This window comes from Sarcophilus harrisii, chromosome 4, assembly GCF_902635505.1.
Source record: "Sarcophilus harrisii chromosome 4, mSarHar1.11, whole genome shotgun sequence".
NCBI classification, from domain to species: Eukaryota; Metazoa; Chordata; class Mammalia; order Dasyuromorphia; family Dasyuridae; genus Sarcophilus; species Sarcophilus harrisii.
This window is the reverse complement of record NC_045429.1, coordinates 298,899,255-298,923,182: the sequence shown is the minus strand read 5'-3', so window position 1 is coordinate 298,923,182 and position 23,928 is coordinate 298,899,255. Positions and strand designations below refer to the sequence as shown.

Genomic DNA, 23,928 nt, shown 5'->3' with positions numbered 1-23,928 from the left:
TCCAGGTTCTTATCATATCTGTAATCAAACCCAGAATATAAATTATCTTTGTTGGCTCCTCTATCTCTGAAAGAACGAATTTATCATTAAGGCAAGTCAATAAATTGTTAGCTGCCCTGATTTTGGCAGCAAAAGGGAATTCAAGCAGAAGTATGCATAACTGGAGTCCCTCATCATCATAATTATACCACGTTTCCGTGCCAGGTTTGAGGTCTATTTCTCAAATTCTCATATTTCCTTTTTCTGTTTGAGTGGTCTGAAGTAAGCACTGATGATCATGTCACTTATGTTTTTACCTTCAATGATCTTTGCTAAATTGTTATCGATCAAATCCCTCACCTTGGTTTATAGTTTTTCTTCTATGAACCTGTCCAGGGCAGCACATTTCTCAATTAAGGCACCTTTTTTTTTCTATTAGAAGAAGACAAATTCCTCTCTACCTTTGTGTTAACATACACAGTTCCTAATATTTGACTCACGATTAATTTCATGCTAATAATTCTAGTTTTATGTATTCTGTATCCCCTTTCCCCCAAGGATGCTAGATCATTCTCTTCTCTTTCTATGAATCCTCACTTCCACTTTTACTCTCTATTCCACATATCTGGCATCTGTGGTTATCTAAACTTTCCTATCTTGGTGGGCAACAAATAATTTAATTAATTCCATTAATTATCCAATTAATCAGTCAACATGCATTCATTTGACATTCATTGTATATCCAGCACCACAATAAGTACTGGGGGGCATGCCTCAATACATGCAAAGAGGAGAAACAAATTTCCTTATTCTATGTCTTCACTGTCTTGTCAATGTAGCTTTTGTTTTTGAAAAGATAAATTGACTCATAGACATAAAGAGAATCCTGCATATCTATTCAGCTTCCATTGGGAACTATGTATACCAATGAATAGGTCAGCTAGAGATGAAGAAAGACATGTGGGTGGAGAAAAGGAAATTGAAAACTTGATCAGAGTAAGAGGCAAGGATTTTGGAACCTTAACAAGTAAAGATGGAAGTGTATGTACATCTTCACTTAGAAAGAACAATTCTTGGGACACTCCATTTGCCCTCAAGGGGAATAGGTATACATAGCAGAAATTATATTTACTGAGGAGCAACCTAGACCTATCACTTCTCAGGACCAAGAGTCCTGAGGAAAGGAGCAATTCATCAGAAGGAAAGATCATTCAATGTGCTCTAGATAAAGAAGGCTAGTTTTCTGGATAAATTCTGCTTTTTCTGTTGAGTTCAATGAAATTTATCTTTTATTCAACGTCTTATAAGCCTGAGTGCTTTGAGGATACCCTTTAAGCAGTTCCCTCACCTTTGGGGGGAAATGAAGACAAATTAAATAATGACATTCCTAGAATTTCCTTGGGTGGGGGCATGGCTTAGAAAAAACCTGTGAGAGACTTCACCAAGATTGTACCCAGACTGGTCATATTAGAGCCCCTCGCTCAATTCAACTGATGACAGAGAGAGAGAGAGAGAGACAGACAGACAGACAGAGAGACAGAGATAGACAGAGATAGAGACAGAGACTGAGAGACACAGAAACAGAGATACAGACTGAGACAGAGACAGACAGACTTGGAGAAAGAGAAAGATAGACAAAAACACACAGAGAGAGCCAGAGAGAGAGAAATAGACACAAAGAGAGACAGACAAAAAGACAGAGGCAGACAGAGAAACACAGAGAGACACACACAGATTGAGAAACAAAGATACAGAGGACAGAGAAAGGCAGAGAGACAGGGACAGAAAGACAAAAGACAGAGAAAGACATGATAAAGAAACAAAAAGAGATACTAATAATCAAAGAGAAATATATAGAAAGACAAAGATACACAGACACATGGAACCAGTGCAGATTCATGGAGAAGTAGAGAATAAGCATAAAGTCAAATAGAAGCAAATGCAGATAAAGTGATCAGAAAAGAAAGAAGGCATAGGTTCTAGCATTCATTACCTCAGTGAAAAGATATATATGTAACTTTAGTCAAATCTTCCTTTCTCATGCAGTGTGGGGGAAGAGGAATGGGAGAAGTAGTTGAACTGATAATCTTTAAAAACTTCCCAGTTCTAAACATTCTACGTTGATCTCTTCATTTTCTCATTAGCACAACTGTATACATCAGTTCTTAGGGAACAGAACAAGAAGTGCCTTTTAGCTCCAATAATCTATGATTCCATGAATAAGTGGGCAGAGGAAGAGAATGGAGGGGAAGGAAATAACTGAGAGCTTGCATTTGTACAGTACTTTAAAGTTTGAAAAATGTTTTACAAATATTTCTTATTTTATCCTCATAACAACTATGGGAAGATTGGTGCTATCATTTTCCCTATTTTACAGATGAGGAACTTGAGGCAAATAAAAGTTAAGTATCTTACCCAGGGTCATACAGTTAGTAAGTTTCTTAGAATTTGAACTCAGGTTATGCTCTCTGCCCCCTGTCAATCTAGCTGTCTCACAAGAGAATGATCCCTTCACTTTTTACTAGAATGTCTTATATCTATTCTATTTTAGTCTTCTTTGTAACATAAGTTACTTGAAAACAAGTATTTTTAGGTCTAGCAAACTTCAGGACACATTATTCATGCTGGTTGCAAGCCATTGCCATTGCCAATATTTAATAACCCTTTAAAAGTCAATACCTAGTGGCTATCTAATAGATCATCTACTCACCTGGAGTCTTGGTCTCATTGGGAATTAGACAACGCACAAAGTGAGGGTGAGTGCTCCTTAGATTGGTCATCAGCTTGTTTAAATTCTCCTGTCACACACACCAAATTAAATAATTTTATATTTACAAGATGCTTTTTTCACTTAGTGTCAATGAATATTAAAACAAATGATCAAGTGAGCTGGAGGGCGGAGAAAGATTTGTGTGGCAGGTAGAGAGAAATCAGAGGAAAGGGGCAACCACATACCCTAAACACAGCAGAGACAGTCTGAAAGGAAGATCCCTTCTTTTTCCCACCCTTCTTACTGCTACCAGCATCACCTTGGGAAAAAACAAAAACAAAAAGTTTGGGCTATAGAATGCTTTTTTCAAAAAAAAGGATAAAATCATGAATTTAAATATAGAAGGCACCTTTGAGGCTATTTAATCCAACTTTCCCTAATTTTGCTTGAGTCCAAGAGAAATTAAGTTATTTGCCAAGGGTCATATAGCATATCAAGTGTATTTGAACTCAGTTCTTCCTAATGCCTTTGCATACATGGGCAACCCCTCATTTTTAAAATGTATTCCTTCCTTATGCCTACCTCTTAGTATCTCTAGTTTCCTTTTACCTATAAGGTACAACTTCCCAGTTAAAGTTTTTCTTGCATCCTCCCCACTACTTTTACCCAGTTGCTAGTGCTCTCTTCTTCCCCAAATCATCTTGATTTTATTTTTCTATACCTATATACATGAATAGAACATTATTATCTTGAGGGCAGGGATGATTTTGTTTTTGTCTAAATATTTCTACTATCTACCACATTGTCTGTCTTCCTTGAAATATTATGAATCATTATTTAGAGGGATACCAGTAAGTTAAATAAAAACATGAAAAAAGATGATTTTGAAAAGGCCCAAATGATAAAGTACAAAAACATGAAAGTCTTAGTGCCATAATTATTCTAATCTTAATACTCAGTAGGAATCCTATCTACTTTATCACAAACTTTGAATTAGTGAAAGAATTGAAGTTTTTGATCTCAACTACCAATATATTCAGATTCTAATTTATACTTTCTCGGAATCTCATTTCTTTGACATCTCTTCCAAATTATAGCTCCACTCATTTCACCTCCAGCTGTAAACTTTGCTTACTACTTCAAAATATTACTTGTCTATGTGAGTGTAAAAATTCAGATTTTCCATACAAAAAATATAAATTGCCAAGCCCCTATTTATTACATCTGGAAAACTCCCTTTCCAGAAAAACTTGGATTGAAATGGCCAGTCAGAAAAGCCTTGAGTCTGTTCCACTTTTTCTCCAGAAGCTCATTGACTAGTATTGAGGACTAAACATGGCAACAGGAAAACTTGATTTCATATACTACTTGAGGCACATAAACTTTGTGATCTGATTAAGTCATTTAACCTTACCATATTTGACAATCAGCTAGCAATCTAGTTGGCTGGAACAAAAGGAAGGAAGTAACAGAATCACAGAATTTCTGAGAAATATTCGCTACAGCACATTTAGGAATTGCTCACACAATCTCTGCTGAAATTTTTCAATATAGCTGACTTTCAGTGACTTTACCATTCAAGGCAGCCCATTCCACTTTTGACAACTTTAATTACTCCTGGTAATCAAAGTAAAGATGACCTGGGGATCAAACAAAACAGATCTAATTTCTTTTCTACATGACAACCCTTCAGATACCTAAAAATAAGTAACATGTTTCCCATGAAGAAGACTCTTCTCTTCTCCTATGTCTATGGCTATATCACTAGTTCCTTCTATTGGATTCTCACATGACATGGGCTTAAGGCCCATTCATCACCCTAGATGGCCTTTGGCTTCTCAATGTCCTTCCTAAATTGTGGTGCTCAGAACCAAAAATTGTAACAGATTTAATCAGGGATTGTACAATGGTACTATTTTTTTCTTATTTCTAAAAGTTATTTTTCTTTTAATATAGTTTAAAATTACATTAGCCAAAAAATTGTATACTTGTTAACTTCAATAAAATCCTTAGTTCTTTTTTTTCCAAAAAAACTTCTCTAAAACCTTGCTTCCCATATTTTGTAAGTATGAAGTTGAATTTTTTTACATAAGCATAAGGATTTACATTTATTCTTATTAATGTTATTAAACATTCAATTGCAGCCAATATTTTCTAGTTTCTCAAGACCTTTTTACATCACTTGCTGACAATACAGCTTTGTATCATTTATAAATTTGATGAGAATGCCATCTGTCATTCATAAAAAATGTCAACAGCATCAGGATAAACAAATCCCTGGGGCTATTCCTGGAACACTTTTGCCAAATTCACATTGATCTACAAGCGACCATTATAAAGATAAGATATTTAAAGAGTTCTGCCTACTCTGAATTGTATTAGCATTATGATCTGTCCTATATCTCTCAATCTTTTTGACAAGAGATATGTAAAATATTTTATTAAATTCCTTATAAAGTTAGTCTGGAAAGGAACCAAATTGTGAAGGACTTTGCATGCCTTAAATCCTACTTTGATGCTTCAGTCAAGTTTAGACTTGACTAGCTTCTCAAAGGCTTTGCTAACAAGACCTGAAAGTTCATAAGATGCTGTTTAGGCCTTCAGATAGAGGGCCAGTAAAACAAAAGTCGTTCAAAAATAACCCTTGATAAATTAAGAATGGTTCATTACCAGAAAAGAAAGGATTTTTGGTTACAGCAGACTATTAAGACATGGAAAGGGTGCTAGTCAGTGAAAAGAGAAGTCATAAATACAATCATAAATTTTTGATATATATATGAAGCATAATAATATAGGTATCAAAAATAAAATTGCACTTCCTTAAAAGTATTATACAATTGAAATTTTTATATTTCAAAGCCATTAAATTTCATTTCCCATCTTTATTTGGGATTCGTGAGCTGTTCGTTTCTGTGACATTTATTCATTTAAGTACCAATTAGTCAATTAAGTAAGAGTGACCACAGACAAAGTACCAGGGCAGTAAACTCTCTCAAGCAAACATCATCTCTGAAACCTCTATTAGGTTCCGGTCTGGTAAAAAAGAGGAAGAAGTAAAGGAACAGGAGTAGACAGCTTCAGTAAGTGAACAAATTGAATTTTACCTAATTGGCCATATTTGATCTCTCATTGCTTATGGGCATCTTTGGAATATTAGTTATTGCTAGAGGTAAATGCAGATGAGATTTGAATAGAGAGCTTCCCTGAAGGAAAGGGATCATACCTGATTCTGCACCAGAATAGCTGGAGAAAAGGAAAGAAAGCAACTTTAGTGAGGATTTCTGGTATAGCCCAACCACAGTCTCATTCAGAGGGTCTTTGTTCTTGTCTAGCCAGCCTGCAATGTTGTAGTCCACAGTGCCAGCATAGTGCACAAGGGAGAAGTGGGCCTCAGCCTTCCCTTTGACAGGCTTGGGTTTCTGAAAGTTGTTGGATTTGCCAAGGTGCTGGTCATACAGTTTGTTCTTGAAAGATGTGTCTGTTGCCTTAGGGAACATGCATTCCTCTTCCAGGATGGAGAAAATTCCCATCGGCTGAAAGGAAGGCAACAAACACTTGATTTCTCATTTTCCTTCTTAGAAAAGTAAATGCATTAAACACACCATAGTTGGAAGAAATGAATAAGACAAAAGTACCATAAGACAAAAAGTTCCAATTTTTGCACGTGTCTAGAATGAAACCAAGGTGCCTATGAGGAAGGTCCAGAGTAGCACCAAGAAATCAAGAAAAGATTTTTATTACTCAGTTCCACCTAGATTCATGTTTCTAGAGCACTTAACTTGCAAAAAATTTTTCTAATTACAGTCCTGGGAAATAAGTCCTGGAAGTGTTATTTTCCCCATTTGAAAAATAAAATTTAAAGAGGAAGAAATTTCAAGAGATCAAGTGCAATATTTAAGGTCACATAACAAATCAGCATGAGAGTTGGAATTCAAACTCAGCCCTTTTAATTCAGAGTTCAATACTCTTTTCATGACACCCAATGGCTACACTATGGCTTTTTAGCCACAGACACTTCCTGTTTTTAGAAGGAGTCATTTAGGTAATTTTAGGGTGGAAAGTCTCCTCTCCCCTCTCGCATCCACCTGTGTCTGTCCATAGTGATCCAATCAGAGAAATTACTTTCTAAAAATATAGCATCTTTGAGCCAAATTCTGAACACCACTTTAAGATTTAGAAAATATAATTTTAAATATCTCCCTTTCCAAACTGTAGACTCAGCCTGATTCTGTAATTTCCCTTCCCATAGCCATGTCTAGAATGAAAATCTCATTCTTTACTGTCATTCATTCCTAACTTTGCGTCATGTCATTTCAGGATCATAGGTCTAGCTAAAAAGGAAATGACACAACTTCCCTTGCTAGTATTAAGATATTTCCTTTGGGGATATCTGGGTATCTGTCTGAAATGTACTCTGAACAACAGTACATTACAAGAGTAATCACAACAGTAATTTTTTTTTAACTCAAAGCTATCAACCTGATAAAATTTAACATATAAAGAACATATAGAATATGGAATATAGTTGTGGCAACTAAGTGATATAGTCTAGCTGAGGGAGACTGATGACCTATACAGAAACAATTAACTCATCCTTTATTCTTTACTGTAAGAAGAGTTTTTCTAACCTTCTCAATGAGCTCAATGCAGGCGGCCAGGTCCATCCCAAAGTCAATGAACTCCCATTCGATGCCTTCCTTCTTGTATTCCTCCTGTTCCAGCACAAACATGTGGTGATTGAAAAACTGTTGGAGTTTCTCATTGGTGAAGTTGATGCACAGCTGCTCCAGGCTGTTGAACTGAGTGAATCAAAAACACTGAGTGAGATAGGAGAAACAAGGAATGCTATGGTAAATCAAGTTATGATGTAAACTGATGTATTTGGAATTTGGTTACTCACATCAAAGATCTCAAATCCAGCAATGTCTAGGACTCCGATGAAGTATTGTCTGGGCTGCTTGGTGTCTAGCTGCTGGTTGATACGAGTGACCATCCACAGGAACATCTTTTCATAGACTGCTTTAGCTAGGGCACCCACAGAATTAATCACCTTTAGGAAAGATCACCCAAGATTCCAAATGAACATTTTTATAGTGATAAGCAGAATTCTAGAATAGAACTGAGTCAAAGCAGCAAAAGTTACCTGCTGGACATTTTGTCCTTTAGTCACAAATTCATTTCCAACTTTCACCCTTGGACAGCATAAACCTTTAAGCATTTCAGCAGAATTCAGACCCATAAGATATCCAGCTTTATCAGCCACTATGATGGCAGGAGAAATAGGGTTAGTTGCAATAGGCCAATTCCTGATATTTAACTAAGCCTTGGGATTTTCTCTGACTTTTTAATGTATTATCATACATCATAAACACAAATGCATGATACATAATTGTGGGTACCAAATGCTTTCTGAATAACATTGTGACATAAATAGCATAAATACAAAAGTTGATGACTTATCTGTTAGTTTTTTTGAACAAGAATTTGAAGATCTAAAATGAAAAAGTATAATTTTTATTACTGTTTCCAAAAAAAAAAGGTGGATTTTGAAACTGAAGAACTAGTTGAGAAGATAGTTTCTGAGAATGGATCTTGTCTGTTATACCATAGTATAACATATGATAATACTAATAACAATAACAAAACAAATATTAATATAAATAACAATAACAAATAATAACTAGACACTATGCTAAGTATTTTACAAATATTTGAGATAGAAATTACAGTTTTCTGGCTATGTTTGGAATGTATCTAACAAAGGTTGGTAAAAATGTATTTATAAATCTAAAGGTTTTAAAAATTAAAAGCGGAAGGGATGGGGAAAATGATAGTTCAAAAAGCATTAATTTAAGCACTTACTACATATTAGACATTATGCTAAACACTGGTAATACAGAGATAAAATTGAAACAATTCCCCAGGCTCAAGGAGCTTAGATTAAGTAATACAAGATAAAATAAAGATAAACAGAAAAATCAAAAAATTTTAAATTTATTATTATTTTTGTAGAGGAGTGCTAATAGCATGAAAGAATCAGGTCAAGCTGCTGGTAAGAGTTATTATTAAACTGATCCTTGAATGGAGTAAGAAATCCCAAGAGTGCAGCTAAGAAAAGAATATCTTTCAGGAATAAGGGATCAACTGTGCAAAGGTGTAGTGATGAGAGATAGTGTTGCAGATAGAGAACAAAAAATAAATATCTTGATTTGAATGGAGGACTTGGAAAAGAGAAGGGGCAGGGAATATATAATAAGAATGGAAAAAGAAATGGTAACTATATTATGATAGGTTTTAGATTAGTTTAGATAACTCACAGAGAAGTTAGTATTTTATCTTAGAAGTAAATGAGAACTATGGCAGTTTTTTGAGCAAGGTAGAGACATGAGGAGAATTGTGCTTCACAAACATCTATTTGTGGGTCATAAGAAGGAGGAATTGTAGAGGGAAGATCCTGGAAGGAGGGGAGCCCTTTAGGAGATTATTTTACTAATTTAAATAAAAGATAAGATGAAAGAGATGGTGAAGAAGTAGAATTAACAAGATTAGGCAATTGATTAGATATATAAGATAATAAAGAAGAATTGAGTATATGACACAGGTTATATAACTGGGGGAATGATGGTTTTCTCAAATGAAAATAATATTAAAATTAGGAGCAAGATATCATAGGGAATAGCTAGAATTTAGGAATAAGAATAGAAATAGAGATACCCAGAAATTCACAAGGGGAAAAAAAGCCAGCAATAAAATCTTATCTGTCTATCCTCAAATAAACTCAGTCAGTTCTTACGGAGGTAGAGGATGAAATCCACAACAGAAATGTAGGTTTTTGAAAGGTATTAAAAATTCTTATTAAAAATGTTTAAAAAATAGGATAGAAAAACAAGAAGGATAGTTAAAGGAACATTTTACATTTATTAGATATACTTATGTGAGGAACCAGAAAAAGAAGAACGAAGCATGGTTGGGTGAAGATAAATTAAGCCAAAAGGAATATTATCATTAAAGTATCCTAAAAACAGAAAAAAAGAAAGATGAAGAATTCAGGAAACAAATCACAAACCCAGCACAGAAGCATTATAGGATCATAATACAGGTTTTTAATTATCTGGACATTTGTAAGAGCTCTCTCTTTGTTAAAAACAGAATGGCTAATAATTTCTTTATGTTACAAAATCTCAACTTTCACTGAAGCAATGCAATCTTTTTGTACTTCCCTAATTAATTCATTTTTTTCTATTTATTAGAGCAGATTTTTCCAATTTTTTCATCGCTCCTCAAATCTCCCATGGCTCTTCTTTCCCCCACTTTCTCAGCTGAGAGCCTTGACTCATATTTCATTTAACTTTTAATTGAAATAATTAATTTCATCCTAAAACATTTCCCTAAACTTTGCTGTTAACTGTTAACCATCCTTCCAGTCACCTAGGCTCGCAATATAGATGTCAATCTTGATACTACACTCTCTCTCACTCCCCACTTCTCCATATCCAATAAATTTTCAAGTATTATTGATTTTTACCCTTATAACATCTCTTCTCCTCCTCTGACACTCTAACCATTCTGGTGCAAGCTCTCATCACTGCAAATTGTAATAACTTTCTAGCTGGTTTCCTTGTCTCAAGTTTTCCTTTACTTCAGTCTTTTAACTCCCCAATTGCCAGATTAAGTCAAAGATTTAACCAAGTCACTCTCTTATTTAATAAACTCCAGTGGGTCATCTAAAGCTCTTCATAACCTTACTTCCTCCAGCATTTCAAGATATACTCTACTCCCACATACATGACAATCCAATAACACTCATCTCATTGTAGTTTTTTGCACAAGATACTCCATCTCCTAATTCTGAACATTTTTGTTGCTTATCCCTCATATCTGTAATTCTCTCCTTCATCTTTGCCTTTTAAATTCCCTGGCTTTCTTCCAGTCTCATCTAAAACATCAATATCTGCAATACTTTCCCAGTTCTCATTAATTCTATATCTTTTTTTGTGCTTCATATTTTCTGTTGTCTTCCCTTAATAGCCTGCAAGCAAACTTCCTAAGAACAAAGCCTGTTCTTTCACTTTCCTTGTATCCTTAGTAGAGGCATAATAAATTCTTATTGTCCATCAAAAGATGGAGGAATGAACAAGGGAAAATTCTATTCTCCATTTTATTCTCATCAATGAGGAGTCTGTTGGAATGAAAATTAAAATATTGGGATGAAGTAATAACATCATTTTAAGATTTCTAGGACAGCCAGGTGGTGTAGTGAAGAAAGTAGCAGCACTTGAATTAGGAGGATCCGAGTTCAAATCTAGCCTCAGATATTTACTAGTTCTGTAAAATAGGGCTAGTTATTTAATCTTAATCGCCTCCTCCACACCCTGAAGAATTTTTAATAGAGAAGGAAAATTGGACATTATCAAATGTGTTTATTATTTTTTAAGAGATCATATTTCAATGGGCTAAAATATTGGACAAATTCTAACAAAATCAAATTTAATAGAGACAATCATAGAGTTTTTCAAATTTTGCTAAAAAAAAAAAATCAAGTTAACAAGTATGAGGCTTAAACCAAGGCATGTTCTCCTAATCTTGTCAATTTATGAACTCATTTCTAAAGGGAAGAACATTTGATCTCATGGTCTAGTTGAATAGCTTTACCTTCAGTTCCATCGGGCTCTGCCTGTTCTTCTCGCTGCTTCTGCTTGAACTTCATGTTCCCATAATGCATTACAGCCCCTGTCAGTTTGTAGATTCCAATTTTCTCTTCAGAGCTAAAGCCTAGGATATCTATGGCATTCTGAGGGAGGGAAAGATCATATTCCTAGTGGGTCATGGGAATTCAAAAACATATCTTTTCTAGGCAAATGCGTTGATTTTGTTCTTGGGTTAGAAGGTAGAGAGTATATGGATATATGTTAGGGACTTTGCTTCTGAGAATTGCCATGTATGCCATGTCAGCTAGTAGGGTGGACCCAGAAGGTAAAAAGGGGCTTGGCCTCTGAGGCAGGAGCTTGTGTCTTAGAGGTGTTAAAGGTTCCTTGAGAAGGTAAGGGATGTGTCCTCTTGCTAGATATTTTCTTAGGAAGCAGCACTAACTCCAGGTGTCTCCCTTCTGCGAATCTACCAGGCAGAGGTGAGTGGGCTAGACACAGGGTAATCCCAGAGGAGAGTAAATATAAATAAACAACTTTGAGTCCATAGGTGAAACAGGCAGAGAGATGCAGAAAGAGAGAGACGCAGAGACATACATATACTTGTTCTTGCTTCCTGCTAACCCCTATTGAGATAACCAATAAATAAAGGCTGTTTGGCACCTTAACGTTAGCTTGTCTTCATGTGTATCTGGGGAAGATTGGTATGTATCACCCTGACAATCAGTAGCCTCGGTGGGACATTACAAATACAACTATTTACTAGAGTTGGATGAAGTGGGGACAGGGGTATGCTGGTGTTTAACAATTTACTTGAATGAAAAAAATGAAAACTTTTGACATATTTTAAAACTTAATTTGCATTTGAACATCTCCATCACTTTATTACTCCTAAACAATCACTAAAACAGTTAAGTCAAACTCTCATCATCTATAGTTTGCTCTCATCATCTGAGAAGTAAAAGCTTGTGATGAAAATTTAACAAGAGGCTCTAGAGCTGGCTTCAGGAAGTATATCCAGGCTTGAGGATCTAAAATTTTGTGTTTTTTTTGTGATGTCTCGAGAAGATCAGAGAAGAACTTGTTGATTTTCTTAGTATAAAGTTGTTAGGAATCTTTGTTCTCTAAACATGCCTATTCATTGTTTATAGATTTGCTTTGGCAGAAAGCTCTGAGTACTGAGAACCACTGAGATCTGATCTCATGGGCTATATAGAAGAAGATAATTGAAGAGTAACCTGGATTAATTTTAAAAGCATAATGTTTCTCAATCCTTTTGGAATCTGGGCATCACAGAAGCATAGAATGTTGGAGATGGAAGAGACTTTAAAGATCATCTCAAGGACTTAATCTTATTTCATCAGTAGTCCCTTTAGTAGCTTGGTGAAATCCATGGACTCTTTTTAATTGATTTGGTTTTAACAACCATTTTCTTTTTCTCCCAAACACAGCTTTCTTAATGACGATGTATATTTTAAAATGAAAAATAATTTGCTTTCCTGGGCTTTTAACTTTCTTTAAGATAGCCTCATGATACACAATAAAATCTGTGCCTAAAAACATGGCAGTGAGGAAATTTGGAGATATGAGAAAAAGATAACATTAGTAAGGGGGTGCATACAGATTATGGATGAGGATTAGAGACTGCAGTGAAAGGAATTGAGAGTCAAGAGGTCTGAGTTCTAATTTCAACCCTATGCCATTGTTTTTTTTTTTTTTTATCTCCTAAATGATGTTGAAAGTAATACCTGTTATTTCTGCTTCTGCCAAGATGGAAAACATATGACTATAGTTAACTGTGGTTGTTATGACCTGTGTGGGCTCTTTGGTATTTTCATATTTTGTATATTCATAATTTGATATTGCATAGCCTCTGTGATTTTTTGGTCATTTGTTTTCAGATTTTACAGTTTGGTGTCAGAAATGAGATTTTGTTTTGGCAGAGTTCATCCAGAGTGTGAACACAAAGGATTGTTGTGATGCCAAACTCCAAGTACAGCTTGCTTTCTGGGTCTTAGTTCTGAAAAATGAAGGGCCTTGTAATAGTAAAAGGAGAGGAATGAAAAGGGAAAGGATATTGACATTCCTTAAGGAAGCTTTTACAATCAAATGAGGTATTGGCTGTGAAAGTAATTTTTAAAAATACAAAACAATTGAAAGCAAAAACACAAGTATTTTTTTAAATAAGAAAGTCAGAGTAGAACTAAAGCCAATTTTATAGGGGGATTACTGTTTTTCCTATGTTGGAGTATTTTCTAACTAGCCTGGCCTCTGAAATCTGAATTATAGATTTGGCTTTTATTTTCTAGTTGTGACTAATATTCATTCTAGTTGTGTCTATTATTTATTCTAGTTCTGCTTAATATTTATTAAATGTTCACTATGGAGAAGAAGTGGTCAAATTACCTCCACTCTAGATTTCAATTCCCCTGTAATAAATTAGGGGTTTTTAATTGTTTTCAAAGGTCTCTACAAACTCTAAATCTAATATGAATTTTCTATAACTAGAAAATCCTTCCTTCTAATTTTGACTTTTTTTTTTACTAAAAAAAAAATACTTACATCTGTGGCCAATAGCTCTTCACCATCATTGATGCTTGCCACTGTGAGCTCTCCCTGACTCACAAAGGGAAAATCATAAGGGTTGGTTGAAATGAGAAGCAGATCTGTGAAGCAGAATAGTTCCCTTCAGAATTATATATAGTAACAATGTTAAAGGAAACATTTTTTTTAAAAGAAGGATTGAACATTACTCTTCAGGACCATGTTTAACCTTGAAAAGGAAATGAGGAAAAAATGTATTTCTCTTTCTCATTTACAAAGATATGGACAATATTGCATATACTGTCAGTATTGGTTGACATGATGGCTAGTTCTATTAAGTGTTTTTTCTTCTCTATTTTAATTTCTGGTTACAATAGAAGGTTCACTGGGTGGGGAATATGGGAGATTGAGATGAAGATTATATAAGGTAATTTGTGCCTAATGGTAGCCCTCTCTAGAAAAAGGAGAGGAGGAGTAAAAAGAACTGTTGTATATTTGGAAGGAATTACAGTTTCATGTACACTCATCTTTTTTATTGACCCGTTTTGTTCTGTGAATTAAAAATAAAAAAGCAAAATATTTAAAAAGAAATGAAGGTGATATAAAAACAAAATATTTCAATAAAATTGATTTTTAAAAAGAATCACATGTAGTTAACTTTAATACTTTATTCATCCAACAAGCATTTATGGGTTCAGAAACAAAGAATGTGCATTCGTAGGTACTTACCAATGAGTTCTGGCTTCTTATTGGACATAATTTGGTAAAAAATATGATAGCTTCTCTCACTGGATAGCTGAAATGTCACTCTGGATTTTTCTAAGAGATCTGAAGGAGTAAAAGAAAAAGATGATGCTTAGAATTCTGTGAGAATCCAGTGTAATAAAAGATGTCTGGTGTACACTTAGACTCACATGTTTCAATGTCAGCAGAGGCCAGTTTTCCTGTGGCTCCAAAGTGAATCCTAATGAATTTCCCCTGTATAGAAACAAAGATGCTAGATTACTATAAAACATATGTAGTAAAGATTTGCACAAAGGCTAAAGAAAATATATCTGAAATTCTAGCTTGGGGTATTGGAATTCTGGATTTATTTATTGAGTAAAAATATTAAATTAAGGGTGTTTCTTTTCAGTACCTGAATTCTTTCTTTTAATAGTAACAAGGTAATGAAATGGATCCAAAGGCATATGAGCTAAGAAATGCTGGGCTACATTGTTCTTTCTTCAGAGTAGATGATGAAAGAGAAATCTTTTGGTACCACACATGGAACTTCAGGCTAGAATTTAAGTGTTTTGCAAAACATTTAGGAATCAAGTAGGAATAAGAAAGCTGTCTTACAAAGCGTGAAGAATTGTCATTTCTCACAGTCTTGGCATTTCCAAAGGCCTCCAGAAGGGGATTTGCCTGGATGATTTGATCTTCCAAGTTTCCCTAATAACAATGAGGAGAAAAAACAGCAACTCTGATTTTATTTCTGATTCAGTAACAATCTCTTAGTAATCTTAGAAGGTGGATAAACTTGGGGAAAAAGATAAATTTGGGGTCCAATTTAGTGTCTGTTTCAGAAAGAAGTCTAAAATAACTAATTTTACCTGACTTGCTTATTAATATAATCTCTCTGTTTTCTCTCCTTGTGTTGACCAATGCCCACAGCCTGGACTGCTGCTTCTGCTGCTTTGAAGGCTCAGAGAAAAATTTGACTCTTACATGGAAGAATCTTAAAGACCTAGGAAGCTAAACTGTACAGTAGATAGGGGGCCTGGAATCAGGGGGCCAACCTCAGACTTATACTAGCTGTGTGACCCCAGAAAAGATATTTAATCTCACGTGCCTCAATTTCTTCAGTTGTAAAATGGAGATAATAAGAACATCTACCTTCCAGGCTTGTATATTGGATAAAGTGTGAAGAGGTTTGCACAGTGCCTGGCACACTCTAGGTACTATTAAGATATTTTCCTTCCTTGGCATAATGTTGCTAAAATCTAGACATATGTCCCAGTTTCATAGTTTTATTTTTTGGTTTTTTTTTTGTTTTTTTTTAAGAGTTGGATAAGACTTTGGAACCCTAGTCAAATTTCTTCATGTTATAGATGAAGAACTAAAGAACTAGAGAATTAGAGTGACTTGATTAAGATCTCATAGCTAGTTAATTAGAGAGGCAGGATTTGAATCTAGGGGTTTGACTACAAATTCAATTTTTTTCCCCTTTACACTGAACTCTTCAGCTTTGTAAAGTTTCTTTTTTTTAAAAAACTATCCATACATCATAAAACTTTATTAAAGAGGGGAGAGAACTTAAAGCAACCACATAACTTAGATAGCATGATCTCTATCACCCTATCACCAGCATGTTTTTAAATCAATCTGTAGGATCTGTAACTAATCCAGGTCTTGGATAACGAAAATGTAGCAATTCTTAGGTATATAGTTCAAAATTTCACTTTTATAGTGCTCTCTAAACTTGCTTTCCAATTCTAGACTCTGAACTATTACTAAGTTACTTGGGACCAATTCCCTACTTTGAATTAAGGTATTTCTTATTTTCCATCTTCTATGCCTTGGTTTCCTGTCCATTACCCTATTTCCTCCAATCTTCTCATGGATTGGAGTCCTGCTATAGAATATCAGTTCTTGTGATCTTAGGGTCATTCCTCCTACCTATGACCATAACTCCTTTATACCAGTCAGGAGGTCTATCTAAATGCTTCCAGATTCTGCTAGGTATGTTGAGACATTTGCTTGTCACCCAGTGCCTAATCTCCCTAATCCAAAAGGTCTATCTTTCCTTCAACTGTATGTTGAGGCAAGTGATATTGTGGAAAGAGAGCTAGATTTATAAAAAAAAAACAAAACAATATTTGAATCCTGGATCTGACATTTACAAGTCTTGTGATCCTAGACAAATCTTGGTTTCTTTATCTTTATACTGGAAATAGGGACATGTTCTACTTACTTCTGAGGAAGTTATTTTATAAACTTTTAAGTGTCAAGTAGAAATATGAAATGTTTTATGGATTTCATATCCCATCTTTGTGAGCATGACCTGTGTTGAATAGTTGAGCAAGCCCTCGCCTCCAAATAACTAATTCATTGAATCTGAATTGTAGGAGGTTCTAATAGTTCACTTGTGAGCATAGGTGGGTCCCCTTTTTCAAGAATCCTCGTTTAAGATTTATATAAATACTTACTTATATAAACATTTCATTTGCATTTATTTACATGTCCAACTATAGCCATAACACAAACTTCCTTGAGGACAGAAATAGTTTCATATTTGTCTTTGCATTTCTGAGGCATACCACAATATCTGGCAGAATAGTTATGTAATCAATCAATAAATCAATGCACCTCTCAATTAAACACCTATTATGTACCAGGCACTGTGTTAAATGCTGGGGATACAAATTTTTTTTGCCAGTATCATACAGACCAAGGCCATATGCCAAGAAACTGTTATACAAGAAAATTAATGGGGACTGGGGGGGGGGGAGGCTGAAAGAGCTCAAAGTAAAGATGTAGAAGCAGTTAAGAGGAAATAGCAGCATGCCTCCTCACCAATTAAAAATCATGAAACTGAAAGAAGAAATTGAAAAGTTGGGAACAGAAAAAAGCAAAAAAAAAAAAAAGAGAAAAAATGAGATGTACAATTAGGTCATACTATCTCTGAAATTCTGGGGGATTACAAAGGTATCTAATCCAGCCTCCTCATTTTGCAGATGTTCAGAGAGAGGCAAAATGAGTGATTTGGTCATGTTTACATAGATAGCTCTCCATTTCAAAGCTGGAATTAAAGTCCAGGTCCTTTAAATCAGTACTTTTTTCCATCTATTTCCTTGCAACTATACAATATCATCCCTGAAGACCCACACTATTTATTTCACAAGGGATAGTTGGGGTTAACAGGCAATGTCGGCCATCCACTTGATCTATCTTGAAACAATGACAAACAAGTCATATTTGTTCATGGTTTGAGGATTCATGCAAAGTACACACTTGGGTGTAATTAAAGTGAAGGATGTTCTACCAGCTGAAATATCATCTGGAGGCCTTTATACCACGTATCTGGACAACTCAGTACCACTCTCTAGTCTCTTTTGATAGTGGCTTCTCCAACAAAATCTTTGCTTTATTCCCAAAGTCTCTGCCCACTAAACCTTTCCTGGCATTTCTGTCTCCCCTTCATGGACCTGTTGTCTCTGGCTTTCTCTTCACTCTCTCTAAATAACTAAGTTAACCCCAGTATAAAAAATGCTACTTTTTTCCTTCTTGTCAATTTTTTCAGCTATGGAAGTGATTGCATGAAACTATGTCCTCTACCTCTAAATTTTATGATTTTAAGACCTTGAATGAAGCACTCATTTCCTGATCTATAAAATAATAGGGTTTCCCTAGAGCAGTGGTTTTAGTGTCTGAGGAAGCCTGGTATACTGAATTAATAGCTGACTCAAAGAAGTTCTCCAGGCAAGCAGCCCTCTAGATCCATCATCCAAGTGTTGGGATGCTTTTGCCTCTCATTCCTCTCTTTTTTTCTTTCTCTCCTAAGGATTAGCAGGAAGCTTTGTATATTACAGATAGAGCTGTTATTGAGAAATTCTTTGAGAATGTCTTGTCATTCCACCATTCTATATAGTTCTTTGATGTGGCTTGGTAATCAATCCCCTGAAATAAAAATGTAGATTCACCTGCATTTTCCCAGGCTGCTGCTCCTTCTTCTTTTCCCCAGTCACTGCAATTGTTGCAAAGTATTGGATAACCCTCTTGGTATTGACTGTCTTTCCAGCACCAGATTCCCCCCTGTAGATTTGAAAGTAAATTGCTTAAGTGCCAGAATGGCACCTGTTGTCTTAAAGTAGGCATAAAAGAAAGAAATTGCTTACGTAATGAGGATGGATTGGTTGTCCCTATCTGAAAGATAAACAGAATAAAAGATTGTGAAGGTAAGGAATTAGAGAAGTATACCAGTAGAGTATTGACAAAGAACAGAAACATCTGAAGCTATCATAGGTCTCTCAGAATAACATGACAAATGAAAAACTTGAACACCATAACACAAGAAATAATAGAAGAAAATGACCCAAAATTTCTGAATAAAGAATATATATCCATAGATCATCTCTAAACATCATCTCTAAACAGTAATGACAATAAACAATCCCATGGTTCAAACTAAGAAATATAGTGATTGAATTTTAAAATTTCAGAAATAATCTGCCTCAGATAATTGCTGATTTGTGACTTTGGCCTTTCTTAGACTCAGTTTTCTTATCTTTAAAATGAAGATAATGGAACCACTCACTTCTCTGGGTTTTTGTGGGGATCAAATGAGATAATACATCGAATGCTTTGTTAAAGTGTTAATAAATTATTTTTAAAAGTAATAGTAGGAACAGTAGTAATAGTAATAATAATAATGTTAATTTCCTTCCTTTTCCATCCCCTTTCCCAAGCAACTAGAAGAAAGAACTTCAAATATAAAGGGAAGAAATTTGAATAAAACAATATTATTTAACTCCTACTAGAAATGGAAGGAAATGGAATAATATTTTCACTAAAGCGAGTATTGACAAATGCAGCTCCAAAATGGCATACTTTGCAAACTTGACTTTAATTATCATGAAAAAGATGGATATTCATTGAAAAAGAGGTGTTTGTGGTATAATCACCACAAAAAAGGCATGAGAAGAACATTTCTTGTAGCAGAAACATGAGAAAATTAAGTAAATATAAATAAAAATAACTACTCAAAGGAAAAATATGGGGATAAAAGACCCATTGACAGAGATTTTTTTCAAAAGATAAAGAATGATTTATGGCCGTTAAAATGAAATTTTTAATTTTTTTATTAGGGATAAAAGATTTAAAGAAAAAGGAGAAGAGATGATGGCAAAATAAGCTTGAAATACCATGAACCAATCTCTATAATAATCATCATATTTTTTGGAACAAAATTGCCAAATAATAGGTATATAAATAGGAAAAGGGAAGGTAGAGTACAGAAGGGGAAAATATGATGTTGTGTGACTCTGGGCAACTGTAACTCACTCAACCTTGTTTGCCTTAGTTTTGTGATCTATAAAATGAGCTGAAGAATGACAAATCACTCCAGAATCTTTGCCAAGAAAATCCCAAATGGGCTTATGAAAATGTGACTAATTGATCACACAACAACAAAAAAAGGGGGTTACAGGAGAATGATAGAGGTGACATAAAGGATGGTTTGAAATGGGCAAGATAAAAGGGAAAGAAGCTTCCATTGATGAATTGTTAAGGACAATTAAGGACTAAGTGAAAGGGCAGGTCAATTCTCCAGGGCCTCCACAGCTGTGAATCATAACACTTGAAGAAGCTGCAAAGCAGCCTTTACTAAAGCAGATGTTTCTTGTGGGATTGGGAATGAAATAAATTGGAGGCAGAAAGAAGAGGAGAGAGGTCAGAGAACAGCAACTGCCTTTGTCTCCTTGTATCATCATTATCCTCTTACGTGAAGAGAACCATTCTACAGGTTTGAGTTAGATTTCCAGCAATCACTGGAAGGTGGTTCCCGTATCACAACATATGGTGCCCGAATGTGGGGCACAAGAATCACAAGAAGCATAAGAAATAAAGAAGCAGCAGCATTCGAGAGCTGTTTGTGAGTGGGATCTTCCCAAGAGAGTTCCTTTGGTAACTTGCAGAGAAGAAAAGGGAAAAGGGATCCGGTAAGACTTTTTTAGTCAGGGTAATTAAATGGGCCAACACATCAAAGGGCTGAGCCAGGAGACTGATGAGAGACTTATGAAAAATGCCTGTTCTGACTAAAGTCCTCTTCTTTGTTTGAAAGTTTGCCTCCATGACATCTCACAAACTTCAACACCTGCTATAGTGCTATTTGCACTTTCTAGCTTGCAGACTCATATCTTAGTATGTGGACTTAGATAACAGTTAATGCATAAACTTACTGACCATGCTCTGGGGGGAAAATAATCACACTCATATAAAACAAAAAAATAGGAAATTGTTAAGGAAAATGCCTAAGTGAAGGGGCAGGTCAATTCTTCAAGAGCCTGCACAGTTGTGAATCATAACACTTGAAGGAGTTGCAAAGCAGTCTTCATAGATGTTCCTTGTGGATTGGGAATGAAATAAATTGGAGGCAAGAGGGAAGAGGAGAGAGGTCAGAGAACTCAACTGCCTTTCACTCTTCTTGCATCATCATCACCCTCTCACATTAAGAGATCCATTCTACAGGTCTGCGTTAGACCTCCAGCAGCCACTGGCAGGTGATTCCCGTATCACAACAATGAATATTCTTGTGAAATAAGGAATAGAGTGGAATAAGGAATAGAAAAGAGTGAGGCACAAGAGAAAGAGAAAAAAGATGGTGGGGCAAGACCTATAAGGTAAATGACAGAAATTTATTAGGGGGGGCCGAGACTTAGCACATCAGACACTTTAATTGCATGAAGTACATGAAGAGATTACAGAAGGAATTAGTAAGTTTATAGATCTTGAATAAACATAAAAATTTAGCATAGACAGAGAAAAGAAGAGAATTGATTAAAAGGACAAGGTGAAGAAAAGTCACTAAAAATAGGGAGTAAAACATTCAAACAAAGGAAGCTAGAGAGGAGGAGAGGAATAATTTTTCATTTAACTACTTAAATGAGAGGGGGAAAAATAAAAATAAGACAACATTAAAAATTTCTGAGATTCTGCTAAAGAAGTCCTCGGAAAGAAAAAATATATCTCTAAAAAGAAAGATTAACAGAATGGAAAAAGAGAGAATTAATGAAAAGGGATTTAAAAAATTAGAAACCACAATAAACACTCAAGATATGCACAAAAGATATTGAAAATAAGAGAAGTAGTAGTTATATTGGAAGTCAAAAAAGAACACTATAGAACTAGGATAAAATTAAAAGCTGGTTATTTAAAAAAAAATAAAATTAACAATAATGACCTCATTTTTAAAAAGAGGGAAGATAATCTACTCAACAAAATAATAAACAAGTGAAATAACAGAGCTACATTAAATAAAAATAACAATCTTAACCTACCATGTGCAGTTACATGCCACCAAAACTGATAATGCAAAAGAAATTGGATATTTATATTATTGAAGATAACTACCTAACAAACAGAACACTAGATGTATCTTGAATTATCCACTATAAGAAAAAGGACTAGAACTAACCAAAAGAATTAGTAAAAGTGATAACCCCCTCCCCCACAAATAAACAAACAAAGAATAAGCCACCTGGTATTTAGAAGAAAATTCTATCAAGCTTTCAGATACAAAAAAAAATATATCTAGATAAATAAATTATCCTTAGTTTTGAGAATGAAAGCTATCAAATTTTCTAGAAGACAAAATAAAATCCTAAAACCTAAAGCTGGTAAGGATAAAATAAATACAAATGTTTTCAGCATTTTATTTCTCCCAAATCATTAATTATTCCTCTCGGATTTATAACAAGGATGAAAAGATGGTTCAAAGTTAGAAAATTAATCAACATAATTAATCACATTAAAAACAAATATCCCAAATCACATGATTATGCATCAGATGAAGAAATAGCAAAAGTACAACTCTTCTATACAGTAAGTAATTTTTAAAATTAGGAATAAAAGGGCAATAGTAATTCCAGACCTCAAACTGTATTTTAAAGCAATAACAACTTAATATTGGTTAAAAAGAAAAAGAAAAGTGAATCAATAGAACACACTAGGGGAAAAAAAACAGAATTAATTTACCTCAATATAAATGTTTAAGGATTGATTTTTTTTTATGTTATCATCATCTAATACTAAAAAATTTTTAGTGAGAGCAATCTGTGAAAAATATACTATGTACATCAACACTATTGTGAGATTTACAAGTATCACTGACTTCTTTAGCTCTCTTCCATCCTAATAGAGCCACAAGGTCATTTATCAAACTTTTATGGTAGTCAACTGATATGAGATTTGTAAATATTTGTAAAGTGCTTAGCACAATGCTATATACATGCTTCCTTTCTCCTTTCCACCCCTATGTACTTTCTGATTTTATTCCTATTGCTGGGATTAAAAGTATATTCCTTTTGCCTAGTAATTTTGTTTCTGTGATACCTTCGAAGTAGAGGACTTTTCAAATTACCTTGTAATCTGCCCCACCAACAGTATCTTGCAACTGTTTCTTAAGCTTTTAATTTTTACTAAAATTCACTCTAGAATGTTATTAGTAAGAGATTTGTTATATGACAATTAACATATATAACTATTAGAATATTTCCTATTTGCCCTAGAGGTTTAAGAAACTGGAGCAGTTAAAACAGTAGTGATAGATTAGACTGTTATTTTTAAATTATTAAAATTATTTTTATTATAAAAATAATCAACTCTAAAATATTATCTATTCTACTAAAAGTAATTTTGCCCTGTTTTTTTCTTTATTTTCTTTCCTGAAGGTTATATTATAACTATTTATACATATTTACACAGACTTTGGAGTCAAAGGATTTGTGAGGCTTTGGGACAAATCATTTCACATTTCTGAAACTCAGTTTCCTCCTCTGTGAAATGGACAAGGAGTTGGACTAGAAAATCTTTTTCACTCACTCCCACCTCTAAATCTATGGTCCTATCGTCTAGAAAGGTAAGTTAATTCAGACAACAATTCACTCAGACCTTGATTATTTGATGTATATTATGATAGCTAAGGTTTCATTTAATTTCATTTAAATTCATTTAACTTTAAGGAGAGCTGACTGACCAGATGAGGATGATATATCAGAGATATGGTAGGCTCTACGGGAGGTCAAGCCCAAAAGTCATCTTTGGCAGGTCAAAGTTTATCAGCCTTCTCTGGAATGCTAGTGAAAGTGGTACTTTTTCTTCCTTCTCAACTGCCAAGTGAGCATGAATCCAGATGCCAGGCAGGGTTCTCCTTAAATTGATTCATTTTGTTGGGCTTCCTTAGGGTATATTAAACACCAAATCCTATTCTTCTGAGTTAGTCTCAGTGAAAGGAAGAAGTCTTGAATATTTGGGCTTTCTTTGAATATTTTGCCTTCTAGAAGAGGACTC

At 34.6% G+C, this 23,928-nt stretch overlaps 1 protein-coding gene across 1 annotated transcript in view; it reads right to left on the bottom strand.

Moving 5' to 3' along the window:
- The window catches only part of LOC100920693 (myosin-13), a 71,904-nt gene that overhangs the window by 44,493 nt on the left and 3,483 nt on the right, over positions 1-23,928 (bottom strand). The window contains exons 4-16 of the mRNA XM_031965540.1: positions 18,759-18,786; positions 18,564-18,675; positions 15,220-15,312; positions 14,793-14,856; positions 14,608-14,706; positions 13,897-14,000; positions 11,342-11,480; positions 7,833-7,951; positions 7,590-7,739; positions 7,318-7,488; positions 5,913-6,222; positions 2,935-3,008; positions 2,690-2,777 (exon numbers count right to left, since the gene is read on the bottom strand). Coding sequence (XP_031821400.1) covers positions 2,690-2,777; positions 2,935-3,008; positions 5,913-6,222; positions 7,318-7,488; positions 7,590-7,739; positions 7,833-7,951; positions 11,342-11,480; positions 13,897-14,000; positions 14,608-14,706; positions 14,793-14,856; positions 15,220-15,312; positions 18,564-18,675; positions 18,759-18,786 — 1,551 coding nt within the window. The remainder of the gene's footprint in view (positions 1-2,689; positions 2,778-2,934; positions 3,009-5,912; positions 6,223-7,317; positions 7,489-7,589; positions 7,740-7,832; positions 7,952-11,341; positions 11,481-13,896; positions 14,001-14,607; positions 14,707-14,792; positions 14,857-15,219; positions 15,313-18,563; positions 18,676-18,758; positions 18,787-23,928) is intronic.